General features: G+C 45.8%; 1 protein-coding gene across 1 annotated transcript in view; it reads right to left on the bottom strand.

Annotated features, from left to right (window-relative positions):
• LOC141048288 (transmembrane channel-like protein 1) overlaps positions 1 to 22,379 on the bottom strand; it is a 397,123-nt gene that overhangs the window by 86,217 nt on the left and 288,527 nt on the right. Inside the window, exons 7-9 of the mRNA XM_073543738.1 lie at positions 6,578 to 6,684; positions 3,356 to 3,454; positions 909 to 1,051 (exon numbers count right to left, since the gene is read on the bottom strand). Coding sequence (XP_073399839.1) covers positions 909 to 1,051; positions 3,356 to 3,454; positions 6,578 to 6,684 — 349 coding nt within the window. The remainder of the gene's footprint in view (positions 1 to 908; positions 1,052 to 3,355; positions 3,455 to 6,577; positions 6,685 to 22,379) is intronic.

The following is a 22,379-nucleotide window of genomic DNA, read 5'->3' as shown; positions in this document are numbered from 1 at the left end:
TCTATATATACATTAGTTTTAAAAATGGATCCGTGCATCCGATCCGGGAAACTCCGAGCATGTCCTGTACTCAGACTCTGCCATTAAAGTCAATGAGGATCCATATAAAATGGATGACCCAATGAAGACATGCGTTGTATTTCAGAAAATGTGAATGTAGCCCTACTCATACTGTTTTCTCGCCTAGCTCCAACAGTGTCAAAGTATGCCGTAGACAAAGTGACAGGTTACACAGCTTAGGAACTGAAAAGATTTGCTAAGCGATGAGCCATAACTTGCATTGCAAATGAAAGATTAGAAAACCAAGGGATCACCTATTGTGGATAATTTTTTTTCACAGGGAGAGAAATTATATTTTTAAATGAAAAAAAAACAATTATGAAACATTTCTGGTTACCGTTATGTGTGTACAGTAAATACAGTTGAAGATGTAGGACAACTAAGAGCTATACAGGAGGGGTCTGCACCACTGAGGAATAGTAGTATGCTGCTGGGAAATGTAGTTTTAGCAAATAACAAGAGGACCAAACATTCAGCACAGCGAAGCTGGATTCACAGAAAGGGAAAAGAGGATTAAGGCCGGGATCACACATGCGAGAAACACAGCCGAGTCTCGCATGTTAATACCCGGCACTGACGCTGGCACTCGGATCAGAACGTGCGGCCGCATAGCAATATATACAGCCGCACGCTTCGCTCCCGAGTGCCGGTGGCAGTACTGGGTATTAACATGCGAGACTCGGCCGTGTTTCTCTCATGTGTGATCCCGGCCTAAAAAAGACACAGCACGAAAGCGCAAGAGAGAAATCTAATGTTGGTCATGGACTGTATTTTAATAATAGTTATACTAAAAAAAAATGCAATCAAACAAATAGAACTTTAAATCCAAACATGCCAAAAACACTTACGTTCTAATGACAACCATGAAGCTGTATGCAATGGTGCCAATTCCAACCAATAAGTAAGAAAGTGGTAACCTAAACTGCAGCCATCCAATGGTTCTTTGACTATTATAATAACCATAGAAGAGGACAGAATACTGAGCTAATCCCTATAAAAAGTACAAACAGGATCAAATAAAATGGATGCATGTGGTATGGAATAACGCATCTCCATAGTTTAATTATGCAACATTTCCTGAATTGTGCTGGGAGTAAACTAAATGAAAACATCGAGATAACCACAAGCAACTTACACTGTGTGCAAAATTAGGCAAGTGAGTATTTTCACTATATCAGCATTTTTATGCAGATTTTCCAACTCCAAGCTGTATAAACGTAAATGCATAATGGACGAAGCAGACCGGGTGATGTGCATTTGTGTAATGAGGGAGAGTGTGGCCTAAGGATATCAACACCCTTTATCAAGGTGTGCAGAATTATTAGGCTGTTTGTTTTCCTCAGACAAAAAGAGATTAAACGGACTCTGAAAGGTCAAAAATTGCTATGTCTTACACAGAGATTTAACACTAAGAATTGGGGTGTGTTTACAAAACCATCAAAAGTTTTGTTGCAAATGGGCAATAGGGTCGCAAAATACTTGTTGCGAAAAAAAGGAACACATTTAGTGACAACAAGATTTGATAAGAATCAAGCATCAAGCAACCAGGAACTCATTAACCTCCAGTGCTAGCATATTCCAGTACTGCAACCTCCCTGGAGTACCCAGAAGTACAAAGTGTTCAGTGCTCAGAGAAATGGACAAGATAAGTAAGGCGGAAACCCAACCACTACTACAGAAGACTCATAAGTTGATACGTCAAGACTGGGAAATATCTGAAGTCAGATTTTTTCAAAGGTTTTATGGACTGCGAGTGAGAGTGATTCTTGATGCACCAGATGGATTGGTCCATGGCTGGATTACTAATGGGCACAGACTTACACGTTAACTCAGATGCCAACAAAGCCAGAGGTGAGGTACTGGTATTATTAAAGATAAGCTAGCTGTATGTTTTGGAGTTGAAAATGGTCTCAAAATCAACTCTCAAACCTACTGCTACTTTTTAGAAGACCTTTTCTTCAAGCAGTGGAGTAGGAAAAAGTCTGCATTTTTAAAGAAAACCATCCTTTTTATGCACAACAATGCTCTATTGCATGCATCAAAGTATTCGACTGCTGGGTCAGCCAGTAATGGCTTAAATATGGTTTTCCTGGACTGTTTTACTTGTTTTACTATGGGATCAAGAACTAACAGATGGGTAGCTTCTAAATACCTGCCTGGTCTACCCGCCAGTACCATTCCTGCAGGAGATTCTGCTGCTCCACGTCAATATATGCTCTTAAGTCTTCAGACCTGCTCTGTTGATGGGGCTTGACTGCTGGAATCATGTTGACTGATAGCCGGCTTCCTGCAGTTAGGTTGCCAATTAGCATGAAATCGGCAGTCACACCCCGTAAGCAGAGCATAGTGGAAGAGAAGCAGGTGCTCTTTTGATGTGACATCAGCAGAAGTTGAAGGAGCAGTCTGACTGTGACCACTCTGAGCTGGCAGAGATTGGCGGTGGGTAAAACAGGCAGATAATTAGTATCTACCTGTTTCTTAGTTCTTAGACCCATAGTGATAAAATAAATTAGTTCCAGATAACCCATTTAAAGATGAAAGAATAATGACATGGCTCCTCCTTACTTGACCTTAACATTAAAGAGAACACATGGGCCCTTCTTAAAAGGGAGATTTACAGTGAAGGAGAACAGTGAGCTCTCTGAACAGTGTCCTGTCCTGCTGCCCAAAAAACTGATCATCAACAGATTAAGGCTAAGTTCACGTTTGCATTTGGTTGACTCTTCGTACGGCTGCATACTTCTTCCCTTAAGCTACCCCTATGGTTAGCCTACTTCCGCATGCATCTTGCGTCGTCCTGCGTACCTATCTTTAACATAGGCGGAGCTTAAGGGAAGAAGTTCACAGCCCTACGCAGACCAGCCAAACACAAAGTGTGAACTTAGCCTAAGAAATTGACAGACTCCATGGATGGAATGCTATGACTGTTATTGAAAACAAGGGTGGCTATATGTCACTGATATCTTTATAGAAAAGTCAGAATTTGATATTTGCAGATTTTTATCTGCATAATTATTATTCCCACTTTAAAAGATGAAAATAAACAAATGAAATAGAAAAAAAATATTTTTCATTTAGATGCATAATTCTGCACACTAATAGTTGCCCAATAATTCGGCACAAATATTCCCTTATGAAAGACAAAACCTCACTTTTACTTTCTTAACTATTCAGGTTTCAGATTTAATGTTTTGGATTGACCGATAGCACTGTAGTTGATCAAATATAAAATTATCATCAGAGCTACAAATGGCCTAATAATGAATTCGTTCAACTTTATAGGAAAAACACTTACACTAAAATCATACAGTGTGGCAAAATTCATAGCGGAGGGTTGTTCAGCTCGGGGAACAGTTTTTCTTGGAATTGAACCGTATGGTTTCCCCATTAATGCCTAAAAGAAACTCATGTGAAGAACATAGATTATAATAATTCCATTATTATACAAATATCCTAAATATTTAGATACAGATAGAATATGTTAGAATAGGTTCACACACATACAGTGCTCTCTGCTGAGAACTTTGTCAATAAACAGGAAACCCCAACAGAGCTCTGAAGGAGTCATCAACTTTTAGGATGCCACGGCCAATTAAATCACTTTGGACACTGCCTTCCCTCCTTATAATCAGTGTTCATCTTCTTCAGACCTGTACAAAACCATGATCTGCTTTGCAGAATGTCAGGCTCTAGGATGCCATATTAAGCAAGTCACTGGATGCAACACGCAGACAAGGACAAGATGGAAGTAACCAACTTAACTATTTATTCTCTAGGTGCAAATATAGAAAGAGGGTAATTTGAACAGAAAGTAAATCATGGGTAACATGGTATTTACAGAGTACAATTTTCAATATACAATAATAGCAAAGCTGCTATCAGCGCACTGTAACTCTTGCAGCGTGAATTCACATACAGTTGGGAAAATAAGTATTTGATACACTGCCAATTTTGCAAGAGGTGTATAATTTTTATCGTAGTTGCAACTGTGAGAAACAGAATCTTAAAAAAAATCCAGAAAATCACATAATATGATTTTTACATACCAGATTTTTTGGACTATAAAAGGCACTTTTTTCCTCCAAACTTTTAGAGAAAAGTGGGCTGTGCGTCTTATAGTCCGAATGTACCTTATCTTATAGTCTGGCTATGCATTGGGTGGCAGCGACAGAGTAGCAGGACACAGAAGGCAGGAGCCAGCATCTGCAGCTAACATTGTGCCACCTGCTAAAGAAATTGAATATTCACTGCTCCCCACGCCCATAGTCCCGCCCATCTCTCTGGGACTATGGGCGTGGGGAGCAGTAGATATTCATTTTCTTTAATCCCTTTCTGACATTGGTCGTAAATATACACCGATGTCGGACTCCCCCTGTTTGGTGCAGGCTCCGGCGCTGAGTCCGCACCTTTCCGGGCACATGTTAGCTGATCTATACAGCTGACGTGCCTGCAACAGCTACAAGTGCAATTGCAATCCACCTGCGGGTGCTAACCTGATAAATGCCGCTGTCAATTTCAAACAGTGGAATTTAACTCGCGCTTCCGGCAAGCGCGCTGGAAATCCCGCCCATTGGTGACCCTGTCATGTGATCGCAGGTCACTGATGGGTTGCCATGACAACCAGAGGTCTCCAGCAGACCTCTATGGCTAAAAATGTGGAATCAAGGTCCTACTTGCACTCGTAAAAAAAGGGCACAGCAGAGAGTGGTGCTCAGAGGAAAATAATAGAATGAATAATGTCAAAACACCTCTAGCACTCAGAACAATATCAAAAACAAAGTTGCTTCCAGAAAATTATTCATTTATTTCATCTTTTTATTTCATCTCTTTATGCACTGGGAATTCACAGCCAATATATAAACTTGTACAGCAAGTATTAAAGCCCAACGTTTCGGCCCATCTGGCCTTTGGGATTCACTACATGCACGTATGGCAAGGTGCAGAATTAACCCTTGATAAAGGCCAGTGCATAAAGAGATGAAATAAAAAGATGAAATAAATGAATATATTTCTGGAAGCAACTTCGTTTTTGATATTGTTCTGAGTGCTAGAGGTGTTTTGACATTATAGACCTCTATGGCTGTCACTGCTGAATTGCTATGAGCGCCGACCACTGGCCAAATACAGGTGATCTGATCATCTCCTTTCTGTAGCAGAGACAATTGGATTTTAGCAACTTCTAGTCTTTCATGGAGTCTATTGAAGTATGCCGAAAGTAAAAATTAATTGTTTTTAAAAATATACAAAAAAAAAGGTTAAATCACCTTCTTTTTGCCCAATTCAAAATAAAGCAATAAAAAGAATCAAACATACATTTGGTATTGCTGCGTTCAGAATCATTCGATCTATCAATTTAAAAAAAGAATTAATCCGATTGTTAAACGACGTAACAAGAAAAAAGTCAAAACACCAGAATTATGCTTTTTTTGGTGGCCGCAACATTGCATTAAAATGCAATAATGGGCGATCAGAAGATCGTATCTGCACGAAAATTGTATCATTAAAAATGTCAGCATGGCATGCAAAAGAATAAGCCCTCACTGAACCCAAGATCACGAAAACTGGAGACGCTACGGGTATCGGAAAATGGCGCAATTTTTTAAAAATAAACATTGGGAAATAAATCAACGCTGAATTATGTTTTTAGGTCGCCGCAACATTGCATTAAAATGCAAAAGATCATATCTACACCAAAATTCTATCAATGAAAACATCAGCTCGGCACACAAAAAATAAGCCCTCACCCAGCCCCAGATCATGAAAAATCGAGACACTGTGGGTTTCGGAAAATGGCAGCTTTTTCTTTTTAGAAACTTTGGATTTTTTTTCACTTAAATAAAAAAGAACCTACACATGTTAGGTATCTATGAATTCGTAATGACCTGTAGAATCATAATGGCAGGTCAGTTTTAGCTTTTAGTGAACCTAGTGAGAAAGCAAAACAAAAAACAATTGTGGAATTGCACTTTTTTGCAATTTCTCTGCACTTTGAAATTTTTTTATCATTTTCCAGCACACTATATGGCAAAAACAATAATGCTGTTCAAAAGTACAACTCATCCCGCAAAAAATAAGCCATGACATGGCCATTTTGATTGAAAAATAAAAAAGTTATGATTCTGGGAAGAAGGGGAGCAAAAAACAGAAACTCAAAAATGGAAAAACTGAAGCTGGTGAAGGGGTTAATGGGTAGGAGAAGATAAAAAAACAAATGTAAAAAACAAATCAAATAAGGATTTTAAAACAAAAATATGATCCAAAATGGGCCCAGGGCACTGAAATAAATCCACACTTTTCACATATGAGATAAAAATGGCCTAAGACACATAAAAGATGAAGAGAAATTAAATGAACAGACTCTGAATCATGGAGGCCACAGTTGCAAAATCTAACTCATGGTTTAATACATGCAAGAATTACTGGATTATTTCTAATCATTTCCTAGTAAAGAATAAAGATCACGTTTTACACATTAGAAGCCAAAATATCACACAGGTTGATAAAACAGATACAATACCTCAGGCACCATGACTAAACCAAATGTCAATCCAAAGAGTATCATATTGATTCCGTACATCCAGCGAAGAAAAATGAAATAAGACGCAACAGAAGAGCCAAAGTGACCTGATAATAAAAATATATTGTTATTAGAGATGGGCGGATCTGACAAGATTCAAATTCACCAAATGGCTCAGATTTTCCTGGGAATTTTGGTCAGAAGCAAAGTCATTTTCTGCAAAATGAATATTTCTTATTATGCGCTGAGGTCTTTCCAGACCCTAGGGCATAATAAATATAAGATGAAAAAAAAATTCATGCCTGTCCCTGGACCCCATCTACCTCCTCTGATAACCATCCAGTCCTCATTACTTCTTCTTTCCATTTTCATGCTCTGAATCTCCAGCCACTTTGCTCTAAAACAGGACTTCCAGCTGCAATCAGATCTAAGCAACACTGTGCCGACAAGTTGCACATCATGATCTTACAATATATGTCTCGACCTTACAATGCCATGACCTTCATGGCCTTGTCTAGGCCAAAAGTCTTACCTAGAGGGAAAAGGCCAGAAATGCAGTGCAACATTGAGAAGATGAGCTGAGGACAAGATAGCGGACAGTTGAAGCAGCAAACATGCTAGGACAGGTGAGCAGTGAGGTATTAGTTTTTTTGGGGGGTGGGGTTTATTTTTTTTTACCTTTTGCTTAGCCTCTGTGGTCAGCAAATGGTGTCCACAGCTGCTTGTAATTTTGCTTCAGTCATATGGAGTAAATGGAAAATTTGGATTTTTTGAAAATTCCACTCAAATAAATTTGATCCTGATTGCTTTGGTTATATTAACAATCATAAGGAGCATCTGTGTACTGTAAAAATATAGTTTCTGAATACACCACAGGTTCCAGCATATAAGACAAAAATATGCAAATACATTTTTATTTTTTAACACTTGTACAGTACCTTTTTTTGCATTTTACTACCCCACAACCATGAATTTCACTGTTGCATTTTAGGGTTTGCATCAGGTCATATAAAGTACATTAGCACTAACATAGGAAATTTCAACAATCAAATGTCCGCTGGTAATCTTGAAAATGCAAAAATGTATTAAAAGATCAGGAATAGGGGGAGGGGGTATACACACATTGGATAATAACACTATACTACAGACATGCTATATTTTCCCATGAGTAATCTTTGTCCTGCAACTGTGAACATTTGGTTTTCCTTTTATTGTGAAGCAAACAACAAATTGAAGAAAATAATTGAAAAAGTGTGCATAATTATTCACCCCCCTAAGGTCGGTACTTTGTAGAGCCTCCTTTTGCAGGAATTACAGCTGCAAGTCACTTTGTGTAAGTCTCTATGAGCTTTCCACAACTTGCCACAGGAAAGACAAGATTGCTCCAGCTCCTTCCAGACATTTTCCTCTGGTGAACAGCAATCTTCAAGTCTGACCACACATCTTCAATTGGATTAAGGTTTGGGCTTTGACTTAGGGTACCGTTACACCTAGCGATGCACCAGCGATACCGACCAGCGATATGACGCGGTCAGGATCGCTGGTGCATAGCTAGGTGGTCGCTAGTGAGCTGCCACACAGTGACACGGTGACAGAATTCCTGGCAGAACTGCTATCCATTGGGCCCCTGGTCATAGCCGCCCCTATCATACCTCCCAACTTTTGAAGAAGGGAAAGAGGGAGAAAGACAGTGGCGCGCAAATTTTAGGCCACGCCCCGGCCACATCCATTTCGCAACTAGTCACACCCATGTCTATGCCCAACCGCACACATTTAGCACTGCTGATCACACTGACTGGTACTGAGGGCACAGTGGCTGGCATTATGGGCACACTGACTGGCACTAAGGAAGCGAGAAAACAGAGAGAGAGAAAAAAGAAAACAGAGAGAAAGAAAGAGGGGAAAAAGAAAGAACAGAGAGAGACAGAGAAAGAACAGAGAGAGAAAGAAAGAAGTAAAGAAAAGAAAGAACAGAGAGAAAGAGAGGACAGAAAAAGAAAGAAAGAGGGGAAAGAAAGAACAGAGAGAGAGAAAGAAAGAACAGAGAGAGAAAGAAAATGAGGGAAAGACAGAACAGAGAATGAGAAAGAAAGAACAGAGAAAGAAAGAAAAAGAGAGAAAGAAATAAAGAAAGATTCTATAAAGATACTATAGCAGCCCGGCTCCCATTGTAGTGCCCACCTGAGCCTCCCGATGCAGGACATATCATGATCCGCTCACATGGCTGGCATCCCGGATTCCAAGGCGATACCGCTGTCCGCGCTGTCGGAGGAGGACATGGGGATGAAACTGAAGCATTCCTAGTTCCGTCACAATCTCCTCATGAAATTATCTCATTTCTGGTCAGCTTCCAGCATATCACTTCCGGTGGAACGTCATGTGTGAGTTTTAAAATGCTCCTCGGGGCTCCGCCATGTACTCCTGTGTCCGTGGGAAAAGCCCGCTTTGTAAGCTTTGTACACACTTGGCTCCGCTCCGTACATCCCGTACACAGATGGCTCCTCTCCGTACACACACAGCTCCGCTCCGTATACCCCATACACACACGGCTCTGGTCCGTACACCAAGTACACACATGACTCCGGTCCGTACACCTCGTACACACACGGCTCCTCTCCATATACCTCATACACACACGGCTCCTCTCCGTACACCTCGTACACATCCAGCTCCGCTCCGTACACCTCGTACACGCGCGGCTCCTCTCCGTACACCCCGTACACACGCGGCTCCTCTCCGTACACCTCGTACACGCGCGGCTCCTCTCCGTAAACTTCGTACACGCACGGCTCCTCTCCGTACACCTCGTACACGCGTGGCTCCGTTCTGTACCCCTCGCAGACACGCGGCTCTGTTCTGTACACCTCATACACATGGCTCCTCTCCGTACACCTCCAGCTCCGCTCCGTACACCTTGTACAAATCCAGCTCTGCTCCATACACCTCATACACTCGCGGCTCCTCTCCGTACACCTCGTACACATCCAGCTCCACTCCGTACACCTCGCACATGTGCGGCTACTCTCCGCACACCTCGTACACATCAAGCTCTGCACACCTCATACATATGCGGCTCCGCTCCGTGCACCTCGTACACGCGCGGCTCCTCTCTGTACACCTCGTACACGCGCGGCTCCTCTCCGTACACCTCCTACACGCACGGCTCCTCTCCGTACACCTCGTACACGCGCGGCTCCTCTCCGTACACCTCATACATGTGCGGCTCCTCTCCGTACACCTCGTACACGTGCGGCTCCTCTCCGTACACCTCAAACATGTACGGCTCCTCTCCGTACACCTCGTACACATCCAGCTCCGCTCCGTACACCTCGTACACACGCGGCTCCGCTCCGTACACCTCGTACACACGCGGCTCAGCTCCGTACACCTCGTACACACGCGGCTCCGCTCCGTACACCTCGTACACACGCGGCTCCGCTCCGTACACCTCGTACACACGCGGCTCCGCTCCGTACACCTCGTACACACGCGCCTCCGCTCCGTACACCTCGTACACACGCGGCTCTGCTCCGCACACCTCGTACACACACAGCTCTGCTACATCTACCCTGTAAACCCCTCCTAACCCCACACATACTTACCTCATCCAGCACCATGACAACCAGCACAGCAGAGTCCGGCAGACACCAAGAGGCAGGGCTGTGCGCACAGGACCTGTGATGAGGTCAAAGGATGGGTGGAGTCAGGGGTCACATATTCAGGGGTCTGGACAAAGGGTCCTGATCATGTGACCCCTGACTCCACCCCTCCTTTGACCTCATCACAGGTCCTGTGTACAGAGAAGAGAGCAGGCATGCGACGCTGTGAGTGGCTGCGGGGGGGAGGTCTCAAGCTAGGGCTAGGATGGGGTGCGTGGTGGCTTATCTCCCTGCAGTGTGGGATAGAAAAATCCCGTGAGGGTTAGAAACTATAACCGCCGTGCCCGCAGAGGGCCAGCGGCAGGAAGAACAGCCAGGCCAGTGGCCGCATCAGCTGGCAAATGGCCAGATGAGCGGACGCTGCCACCCGCGGCCCACACGACAGCGGCCCAGTGGGAAAATACCAGGTTTGTTAAATTACCAATCTGGGTCTGTGGATAGGTCTGGTGGAGGGGTAGAGTGAGATGGGGGAAAGATGATGTAGCTGTATGTTTTGGGTCATTGTCTTGTTGGAAGGTGAATCTCTGCCCCAGTCTCAAATCAGTGACAGTTTGAAATACCGTAGGTTATTCTCAAGAATATCCCTGTATTTCACATCATCCATCTTCCCCTCAACTTCGATCATTTTCCTTTTCCCTTCTGCCAAAAAATATCCCCACAGCATGATGCTGCTACCAGCATGTTTCACAATGATGATCTTGGGGTGATGAGATGTGTTGGTATGGCACCAGACATAGCGTTTACCTTGATGGCCAAAAAGTTCAATTTTGGTCTCAGCTGACCACAGTACCTTCCTCCATACATTTGTGGAAGCTCCCAGATGTCTTTTTGGCAAACTCAAAATGAGCCTTGCAATTTTTGTAATAGAAATACATGTAGCTGCACACTCCGGTCCCAGTGCTGGCGGCAGTGCCAGGTTTTCATGTGAGAGACTCACACGAGAATCATGCGAGTCTCTCGCAAGTGATTATGAGCCCGTACCGTGGTCATATGGACAGACACTCCAATCTCTGCTTGCGAACTCAGCAGTAGTGCTGAGCGAATTTGCTCGGAAAACGCCAAACAAATTCAGCAGGAATATGACACATTCGGATTCGTGATCGGAAACACAAACAAAATTTTATAAAATCGGAAAAAATCGGTAACACTTGGTAAAAAGTGCGGGAAAATATTTGCGTTGCCACAAAAGTATTTTCAGCATTTTAGCAACGATTATGGTGGAGTATCATGAATGCTTGGCATGTGTTTAATGAGGGGAGAGGGTTTGCAGAGCTCAGATGCGCAGCATTCTTGTAAACAGTCTTTTTTTCCCCTAACTTTATCTGTGCACATTGCGGCTACCCAATCAGGGTGCAGGAAACATCCACAATGTCATGACACAACAGCTTGTGACATTGGCTGCTGAAATCACATGTCCCTCTCCATAAAAATAGTAGACATCTTGTTTTAGAGCCATTTTGACACTGTAACAGTACAAAGAGGCTGCTCCTGACGCTGGCACTGTTAACAGCAAGATTTTAGCTAGTTAGTTAGGTGGTTGTATATCAGTCACATAGTGTAGATAGCAAGTGTCTAGTGTGGCTGTTACCTTCCAGCACCTGTTTTTGGCCATTACTGAGGTCCATAGACAAAGCCAGCAGGGCACATGTCCTATAAGAGTGTTGTGCACTGCTTCTATTGTGCTCCATGCACGAGTATAGCATTCTAACTAATAATTTTTCGCTATCTAACACACAGCAGGGGAGTATCTGGCGTTACTGAACCCCACTAACACTGGAGCATGTGTTTTTCTCTGTGCAGACGGTACTTCTGAGCAACAACTGGTGGTGTTGGAGCCCAGGTTTAATCAGGGTTAAGGCTGAGGCCTAATTGGAACAAGTTTTATATCTCATGTAGTTTGAATGTGGAGGCAGCAGGAGACTTTGCCGGACACACAGCAGGGGAGCAGCTGGCGTTACTGAACCCCACTAACACTGGAGCATGTGTTTTTCTCTGTGCAGATGGCACTTCTGAGCAACAACTGGCGGTGTTGGAGCCCAGGTTCAATCAGGGTTTAGGCTGAGGCCTAATTGGAGCAAGTTTTATATCTGGTGTAGTTTGAATGTGGAGGCAGCAGGAGACTTTGCCGGACACACAGCAGGGAAGCAGCTGGCGTTACTGAACCCCACTAACATAGGAGCTAGTGTTTTTCTCTGTGCAGACGGCACTTCTGAGCAACAACTGGCGATGTTGGAGCCCAGGGATTACAGTTCAGGTGGTAGAAACATGAACACAACAGGAGATCTGGATACTGTTGCCAACCAATTATTTATTCTGGAAGAGGACTGGCAAATTCCGGCGAGATCCAGGCCTTGTTCATTTTCAGAAAAGTAAGCCAGTCAACGTTATCGGAGGATAGTCGCGTGCGATGGTCTGTTAGTACACCACCTGCGGCACTAAAGACGCGTTCCGATAATACACTAGCAGCAGGGCAAGCCAGCACCTCCAATGCATACTGGCTAAGCTCTGGCCATGTATCCAGCTTAGAGACCCAAAACCTGAAGGGGGAAGAGCCGTCTGGGAGTACACTGAGAGGACAAGACATGTAGTCTGTCACCAACTGACGGAAACGTTGCCTCCTGCTGACTGGAGCCGTCTGTGATGGTGTAGATATTTGTGGCGGGCACAAAAAGCTTTGCCACATTTGGGCCACACTGGTCTTGCCTTGTGCTGAGGCGCTGCCTCTGCTCCCTCTTTGTGTAGAGCTTCCTCCACTGCCTCGACGCACAGAGCTGCTTTGTAAAGCACTAGCAGCACTGCTCTCAGGTGGAATGGAGAACATGATGGAATGCACCAGTGTGTCTTGGTACTCCCGCATTTTACGCTCCCGGTTCAACAGAGTTATGAGACTTTGTAAGTTGTCCCGGTAGCGAGGATCTAGGAGGGTGTACACACAATAATCAGCCGTGTTGAGAATGTGGACGATGCGGCGGTCGTTTCTCAGGCACTGCAGCATGAAATCAACCATGTGCTGCAGACTCCCAACTGCCCAAGAAACGCTGTCCCCTGCTTAAGGCGTCATCTTTGCCTGCTCTGCATCACCCCACCCTCGCTCTACATACTGACTACTAGAGCATTGTGTACCTCCCTCCTCTGGAGAGGTGTCTTCCTCCTCCATTGACTCCTCATCCTCCTCACAGTGTCCCCTGCCTTTGTGAGGAACCACGTTGCGCAGACTATCCAGAAGCAGATGGCATTTGTGACTCCTCATCCTCCACCTCTTCCAAAACCTCCTCCCTTAGTGCTTGCAGTGTTTTTTGTAGCTGGCAGATAACGGGGACAGTCATGCTGACTAGTGCATCATCTGCACTTGCCATCCGCGTGGAATCATTGAAGGCACGCAAAGCGTGGCAGATGTCCTTCATAGAGGCCCACTCAGTGGTGCTGAAGTGTGACCGGCACACAGTGCAACTTGTTTACGCCTGATGCAGCTGGTAGTCCATTACTGCTGCCTGCTGCTCACACAACCACTCCAACATATGTAACGTTAAATTCCACCTGGTGGGTGTCAGGATCCTGACAGTGCCGGCGTACAGCCCTCGCTGAGCAGGGACTCACCAGTGCTGTAGGGGTCCCGGGGACAGTAACAGCTGGAAAGTAGAGACGCACAGGACCTGAACGCTGAAGTATTAGCAAGCAGGCATGGGACCTACGGTCATGTGACCACAAGGGGGCGGGGCTTAGCGTCCTGCTTACTGAGATGGAAGAACACTCAGAGTCGGGCAAACCAGAGATCATACACAATACGGGTGAAGGAGGTACAGGAGGGAAGCAGATGGGAGGTCAGATGAAGCCAAAGGTCATACACAAGAGGGTGGCGCGGTACAAAAGGGATGAGCAGAGAGCAGTCGAGTCATAAGCAGAGGGTCATACATGAGAGGACGGGGCGGTACAAGAGGGTCAGGCAGAACTCGTAACAGGGACAGAACCAGATCACAACCAAACAAGCAACAAGTTATCAGGCACAAGGCACACGTATACAAGAGGTCACTTAACTCAGCCGAGTTTAGGAGTATAACTGACACCGGACCCAGGTCCAGCGAGCATTAAATAGCTGCCCTCTGCCAGAGAGAGGCAGAAACAATTAACCCCCTGTCTGACTAGGACGGGCCAAAGCCAAACCCTGTCCTGGATCATGACAGTGGGTAGGTCACATATGATGCGATGACTCCGGAAGGCGGAATCGGCCCTGCAGAGCTGTAATGCGCGATCTTGCCATACTGGAACGCCGCAAGTGAGCACACTCTATGCGGACCTTGTGCAGCAGTGCATCAAGATCTGGATAGTCCCTCAGAAAGCTCTGCATGACCAAGTTGACCACATGTGCCAGACATGGGATGTGAGTGAGGTTGCCTAGGCCCAGAGCTGCCACCAGATTTCGGCCATTGTCACACTACCAAGCCTGGCTGGAGATTCGCTGGCACAAACTACACGTCGTTCTCCTGCTTGATGGCATTCCAGAGCTCCTGCGCTGTGTGGCTTCGATCCCCCAAATAAATTAATTTCAGTATGACCTGTTGACGTTTGGCCACGGCTGTGCTCATATCGGTTAAGCGTTCATGGGTCCATGTGGAGGTAGACCGTGACGGCTCCTGCAGCGCTGATTCTGAGGAACTGGAGTATGAGGAGGAGTCAATGTGTACAGACTGGATTCCTGCAATCCTTGGAGTTGGCAGAACACATACAGCGCCACTTTCAAGATCTGTATCCGGCTCCACTGCGTTGAGAAACATGTGATGGTGTCTCCGCAGTGTTGGATGTTGATCTCCATGAATTCATTCATCCTCATTTTTCACAGTCTTCTACTAGGCATTGCTCCTACTGGCCAGTTTCCTACTCCACACTGATGAGGGGCAATACCCCGAAACAGCTGTCTGTGGATGGATACCATGTTTTGGCATAGGTGGTTTCCTTCATTGGAGACTGCCCTTCCCGTGGTTGTTCCTTCCCGGGGAAGGACCTGGGTAGTCATTGCTTGCGTTGAGAAACATGTGATGGTGTCTCCGCGGCTTGTGTTTTGCATGTTTTTACTGGGTCTCTGGACAACAGTGCCAGAGGTTCTTCCATGGCGAATCTGTGAGGAAGCTGAACCAGCTATGTGTGAGCTGGAGGAAGAGGCTGCAACACAAGCTGAAGAGGTGGTAGGTGGTGCTGTAGGTTGACCTACGTCTTCAGTGTGTCTTTGTAACTCCACCACATGCTTGGTCCGCACATGTTTCCACATATTTGTGGTATTGAGGTTGCTAACACTTTTCCCTCTTTTTACTTTATGATTACACAGCTTGCATTTGACAAAGCAAATGTCATCTGCAGCTGTGTCAAAAAAGGACCACCCACTGCAAGTCCTAGGAGCTCCCGTTTTGGGTTTTGGAAGAGGAATGCTCCTAACGGATGCCGAAGTGGAGGCTACAGGCAACCAAGGCTGCCCCCTCCCTCTCCCTCCTGTTTTGGCCGTTCGGATAATCTCTTCCTCAGAGCTGCTCCCACCACCTTCCTGTTCCTCACGCCATGATGGGTCAAGGACCTCATCATCTACACTCCCCTCTTCAAACACCTGCTTCTCCTGGGTTGTCTCGCCAGCACAGTACGCACCAGAAAGTGGCACCTGAGCCTCATCATCTGATGCGTACTGAGGTGTGCTGACCATAGGCACTGGCCCACCCGCCTCTTCAGATTCAGAGGGACAAAGCAGTTGCACATCACTGCATACTCCTTCTTCACATTCTAGAATGCTGCTTGGCTGGCCCCCTCTTTCCAAGACAAAGATTCAGAGAACAGAAGTTGCGATGGCTCCTGTCCAGGGCTCTCTGACTGCAATTTGGCAGGTGGTGAAGAGACAGATGGTTGCTCTTCAGTGCTCTGGCCCTGAGAATGTGGAAGTAATTGAAGTCGATGCGTTAGCTGCCATCCATCCGAGAACGGCTTCAATTTGTTCGTCTCGCAGCAGTGGAGTACGGCGAGGTCCTACAAAGCTGCGCATAAAGGACTGTTGCCTGCTAAAACTGGGGGATGCTGACTCACTGGTGCCCGCAGCAGGCACAGAATCCCCACGTCCTCTCCCTGCTGAAACTCCACGCCCATGACCACGTGCCTTACTCCCTGCCTTCTTCATCTTGGTAGACTGATAAAGATAGGCAGAAAAGCCCCCCCACTTAGTGTGCTTATTCCTGAACAGCTGCTAACAGGTATAAGAAACACTAATTTTATAAAGTGTGTGGACTACACTTTAATATGAGCTAATGTGGCCTGCACAACTGTCAAGTGGAGTGTTTGGTGAACTTTATTTACGTGTTTTTTTCAGAAAACAAAAAGGATGTGACCAAAGATGTGAAAGCGATAGTATCACAAACTTTTTGGAGCTATTACAATGCAGGAAGGTAACCTACAATGCAATAGATGAGGCTCCAAAAAATAGGCTAATATACTAATCTGGCTGTGGCTACAGGGCACAAGCCAGAAAAAAGGCTCCTCTATCTACTCCTATATAGTGTTTGCAACTAACCAATGTAGATGGATACGGATGGAAGCACACCAATAGGAGAAAAAAATCAGGAAAAATGAGCTGCAATAAAACAAAAAAAGGACTATGTATGAGGCAGTGACGCACGCTGAGCGGACTACAACCAGAGGTGGCTGCAGAACACACTAAAACGTGAGCTGCACTCACACACAGAGACCTCACAGACAGCCGTGAACAGTGCAGAGAACTGGGCACTAGCACTGAAAGGCTGCAGAAAGGCTCCGCTGTCTACTCCTATAGTGTTTGCAACCAATGTAGATGGATACGGATGGATGCACACTAATAGGAGAATTAAAGAAAAATGAGCAGCAATAAAACAAAAATAAATATGTATGAGGCAGTGACGCACGCTGAGCGGCCTACAACCAGAGGTGGCTGCAGGACACACTGCACCCCCAGGTGTCTCCCCAAGATGTGTGAATGGGCCATGTTCAACACTTTCCGTCTATAGGGACCTGGTACTATTAACTGCTCTACCACCTCCTCCCTTATTTTCGTGACAACAATTCCCCAGTCAACCATAAAATAGGGAAACCTTGTGTCTGCTTCCGGCTCTTGTGCAACCCCATTAATGACGGAGACATTGTTAAAGGCTTCCCTCAGCGTGGGTCCCTATGTTGGGCAGTCCCAAAATTCTCCCCAGCCACCCCTAACTCCGAGATGTCAGGTACAGGGGACCCTTCCTCTTCATCCCCAACAAGGACACATAAAGGAAACCCGTCTGCCTCTGGTGGTGGCGATACCTCATTGGGGTGGATTGGTTCTCTGCTCTTGCTAGCACACTCAGAACCCTTCCCCCACAGATGCCAAAACAGACAGAAATCCCGGCCAATAATTATAGGATGCAACAAATCTCGAACAACGCCAACTTCATGCGACTCGGTGCCATGCGCCGTTTCATTGTTCACCCTGGCCATAGGGTAGTCCTTTGCATCACCATGTATGCTCCGAACGCCAATATTTTTACCCGGGAGTAGGTCGAGAGGAAAACTGGCCCTCACAAGGGTCACCCAGCTCCCGGAGTCTAGAAGCGCCATTGCGACTCGCCCGTTCACCTTCACGGAACACGCTTGTGGCCCCTCGTTAGGTGGCGAATTCACACAGCAAGCTGGATATGCATAGTATGAACTACGGCGTCCCATGCAGCAGTCCATCTGCTGGGTGGTCTGGGAACAACAGGCAGCTATATGTCCAGGCCCATGGCACTTCCAGCAAACACTATCACCCGTGGGGTCCTTGGGCACCGCCTCCCCCACCCCTTTTGACCTTGGATGACCCACCCCTTTTTGGGACTCTGCCCCTTGTTGGGACCCCCAATACGGAATGGGCTGCTTCCCCAAGGAGCCTTCCATCCCCTGGTATCTCTCGACCAGTCCTTCCAGTTCATTGGCATTCTGGGGATGACCCTGGGCAACCCAAGTCTGTAGAGGTCTCGGCAGAGAATGCACAAACTGATCCATCACAACTCGCTCTACCATCTCTGCAGGGGAAGCCGACTCTGGCTGCAGCCATTTTTGGTCCAGGTGCAACAGGTCAAACATTTGGGAGCGCGGGGGTTTGTCCTGGTGATAGGCCCAGCGATGAACTCGCTGTGCCCTGGTAGTCATTGTTACCCCCAAGTGTGCGAGAATTTCCGCTTTTAATTTGGGATACTCTCTGGCGTCTTGTACAGTCAGGTCAAAGTACGCCTTCTGGGGCTCCCCCGTTAGGTATGGGGCCAGTACCTCTGCCCACCGCTCTGGCTGAAGTTTTTCCCTCTCAGCCACCCTCTCAAACACCGTCAGGAAGGCCTCCACATCATCCTCAGGGGTCATTTTTTGCAATGCGCGTCTTACCGTCTTCGTGACGTGGGTGGCATCAGCCGGACCTGGTGTTGGGGCACTCGTCCTGCCCTCCTGGATGGCGGTTGTCAGAAGCTACATCAGCTGCCGTTGCTCCTGCTGGCTCTGCTGCCATTGCTCCTGTTGGCTCTGCTGGAGCTGCTGTAAGAACAGCCTGTTGGCCTCCTGTTGCTGTGTCTGGGCCTGGACCAGGTGTATCAGCAGGTCCTCCATTATTCCAGGTAGAGCTTGCTGCCTCGCTGAAAACTTTACCCAGGACATGCAGCAACGGTCTCAAGTCTCTGCTGGGAAATCTGCCCGCACTTCTAGCACCAATTATGGGGATTCTACTCATTTAGGTGCGACGTGAGACAGCCAGGAGGCAGGTTCCCTTAAAGTTCATGCGGTTTATTACGTCATAAACCAAACAGCACGTCACCAAAATAAACAGCCATCAGTTCAGGAGACAAAATAACATCATATGTCATTTCCTTCAGGCTCAGTCCGCCTCACATACAGCTGCCTGGTTCAAGAGCAGGCCACATTATAAGGGTGTAGCCACACCCACGAACCCAGCAGCTGACTGTTCACATGACTGTGATCTCACCACAGGTCCTTCAAACAATAATAATACAGCAATATTTGTTATGCCTTACATTATGGAGACAAGCCATTTATGAGACACATATCTCCCATCGATTACACGACCCTCAGCCCTGCCACACGTTATAAAACCAAATTTTGCCAGATGATTCATGACCTTGGAAAGGGACCCACTGATGCTGGAGTATCAAAACATGCTTTTACACAACCTTAAGAAAGCTTTTCCCTAAGACAGCAGTGAAGCACACAGTTTACATCGCGGCTCTAGATTTCCAACCTCCGACACGTCAATTCGTCAGAGCCAAAACATTAGCAGCAGCAGCAGTGGTGAAAGTGGAAGAGGCAACTTCTCTGCGTCCTGTGACACTTTTTTAGACCAACTCATGTACCAGCACAACAGAGTCCAAGTCTTACATTTGGTAAATGAATGGAGAGGATGGTGCAGGAGTATCTAGAACTGAATATCAATACCATCAGGGAGGGTTTGGACCCTTTCACATTTTGGTCTTCCAAAATGGATGAGTGGCCTGAATGTCACGATTCCTCTCCTTAGAGTGTCTGGGACTCTGTGATGGACAGCTCTGTCATCCTATCCTGTACTGGTGCGTTCTGACTGCTGAGTTGTCGGTGCCTTGATTGACAACTCGATTGATCTATCTGACTGGAAGGTGCAGAGATTTCTACAGGTGCTCCATGTTCTTAATAATTGTCCTGCTATTTAGATGAGCTGTTTCACCCAGATCACTGCCAGTCAAACGTTTGTTCTAAGCTAGTGCTCTTTTGTGTGTTCGCCTGTACCCTGTTCTTTAATTCTGATCTTCTTCTGCTGCTGATCTTTGGACCATGTTCAGATTACCCATTTGTTATTGCCCCTTTGCATCTGATATTCTGCTGCTGACCTTTGGACTGTGTTCAGACTACTCGTTTGTTATTGTCCCTTTGTATCTGATATTCCGTTGCTGACCTTTGGACTATCTATCAATCATGTGGTGACTGTAGAATAAATTTTAAGATGTTTTTTTGACTGCTCAGCAGGATGACTGGTCCTCATTTTTGCCTCTTGCAGTCTTTAACAGTCGGGTCAATCAGTCCACTGGAACCTCTACTTTCTTTTGTAATTACGTCTTTCATCCTCATTTTTGTGAATTCTCTAGGATGCGTTCTGGATGCCTTGGAGTAGAGGTGACCATTCAGAAACTTCAGACCATTCAGTTTCAGCAAAAATGTAAGGCTGATAGGAAACGTTCGGCGGATTTCATTTTCAAAGTTGGGGATAAAGTTTGGTTATCGTCCAAGAATATAAGGTTAAAAGTACCTTCGGCAAAGTTGGGACCGAAATTCATTGGCCTATATGAGATATTGGAGGTAGTTAATCCAGCTACCTTTAGATTAAAGCTGCCACAGTCTCTTTCTGTCCCCAATGTTTTTCACAAATCCTTATTAAAGAAGTTTGGTCCTTCTGTATTGACTGTTTCTTCCCCTCCTCCTTCAGTCCCTGTTGATGAAGGTTTGGAGTACAAGGTGCAAAGAATTGTGGTTTCACAGAGGCTCCAATATTCCCTCCAATATCCGGTTCACTGGAGGGGATACGGACCCAAGGATGGATCCTAGGTTCTGGCTCATTCAGTGAAGGCTGATCGTTTGGTCAGAGCTTTTCACCGTAGGTTTCTTAGGAAAGCTGGGGGTCCGGTGGCCCCCCTTGAAGAGGGGATACTGTCACAATTTCTCTGCTCAGATTGTCTGGCACTCTGTGATGGACAGGTCTGTCATCCTATCCTGTGCTGGGGCATAATGAGCTGTCTGTGTTTTGATTGACAGCTCAGTTGGCCTATCTGACTGGAAGGTGCATTGATTTCCACAGGTGCTCCATGTTCTTGATAATTGCCCTGCTATTTAGGTGAGCTATCTGGCCCAGATCATTGCCAGTCAAAAGCTTGTCCTAAGCTTGTGCTCTCTGGTGTGTTCGCATGTACCCTGTGCTGTAAGTTCTGATCTTCTTCTGCTGCTCACCTTTGGACCATGTTCAGACTACCCAATTGTTATTGCCCCTTTACATCTCATATTCTGCTGCTGACCTTTGGACCATATTCAGACTACCCATTTGTTATTGCCCCTTTGCATCTGACATTCTGCTGCTGACTTTTGGACTGTGTTCAGACTACCCGTTTGTTATTGTCCCTTTTGCTTACCTGCTATTTCTCTGGCATTCTGACCCTGGCATGTGACCATGTGACCTTACTTGCGACTTCGTATTTTCCCTTGGTTTACTACGTTATCTTTTGTTATTGACCACGGAACGTCTGACTGCGCTGATTCATGGCCTATCTGTGGGTTGTGACTAGTGTCACACTGAGCTTGCCTCCCACGCTTTGGAGGTTTTATCATGCCCTGCAGCCAGCATTCTCTCAGCACTTGTCTTCAGCGCTCTGTGATATCTTTAGTGTGGCTTCTGTGCCTGCTGTGGCTGCTGCTGCTGGTGTTAACACAAATTTGTGGAAATGTGGACAGTTATGGTTGGTCTATATCTGCTGGGTTAGCTGTAGTGGAAGATGTCTCGGTCCCAATTATGCTATTTCTATTCTCGTGACAATTATTCCATTTTGATGGTGTCATGCCCTCATTTTTTTTAAATGTAAACACTCCTGGTTGGGTGTACATCTGCTGAATTGGGTGTAGTGGACCCGTCGGTCCTTATCATAGAATTGTCGGTCCCTATTATATTATTTCTACTGTGGTGAAATTGATGCCACTTCTGTGGTGTAAGAGCCTGATTTGTTTAAATGTGAACACTCCTGGTTGGGTGTCCATCTGCTGGATTGTGTGTAGTGGAAGACCTATCAGTCCCTAGTACACTATCTATACTGTGGCGAAATTGATGCCACTTTGGTATTGTCTGCCAATAATTTTTGGAAATGTGAACCCTCCTGGTTGGGTGTACATCTGCTGGATTGGGTATAGTGAAAGACCTGTCAGTCCCTAGTATACTATCTATACTATTGGAAAATTGATGCAACTTTTGTGGTTAACGACCCTCATTTCTTTAAATGTGAACACTGCTGGTTGGGTGTCAATCTGCTGGATTGGGTTTAGTGAAGTACCTAACGGTCCCTATTATACTATCTATACTGTGGTGAAATTGATGTCACTTTTGTGGTGTCTGC

This window comes from Dendrobates tinctorius, unplaced genomic scaffold, assembly GCF_039654945.1.
Source record: "Dendrobates tinctorius isolate UK_male_01 unplaced genomic scaffold, ASM3965494v1 ptg000134l, whole genome shotgun sequence".
Classification (NCBI taxonomy): Eukaryota; Metazoa; Chordata; class Amphibia; order Anura; family Dendrobatidae; genus Dendrobates; species Dendrobates tinctorius.
Note: the sequence above shows the minus strand (reverse complement) of the source record. Positions and strands in the feature narration are given on the sequence as shown.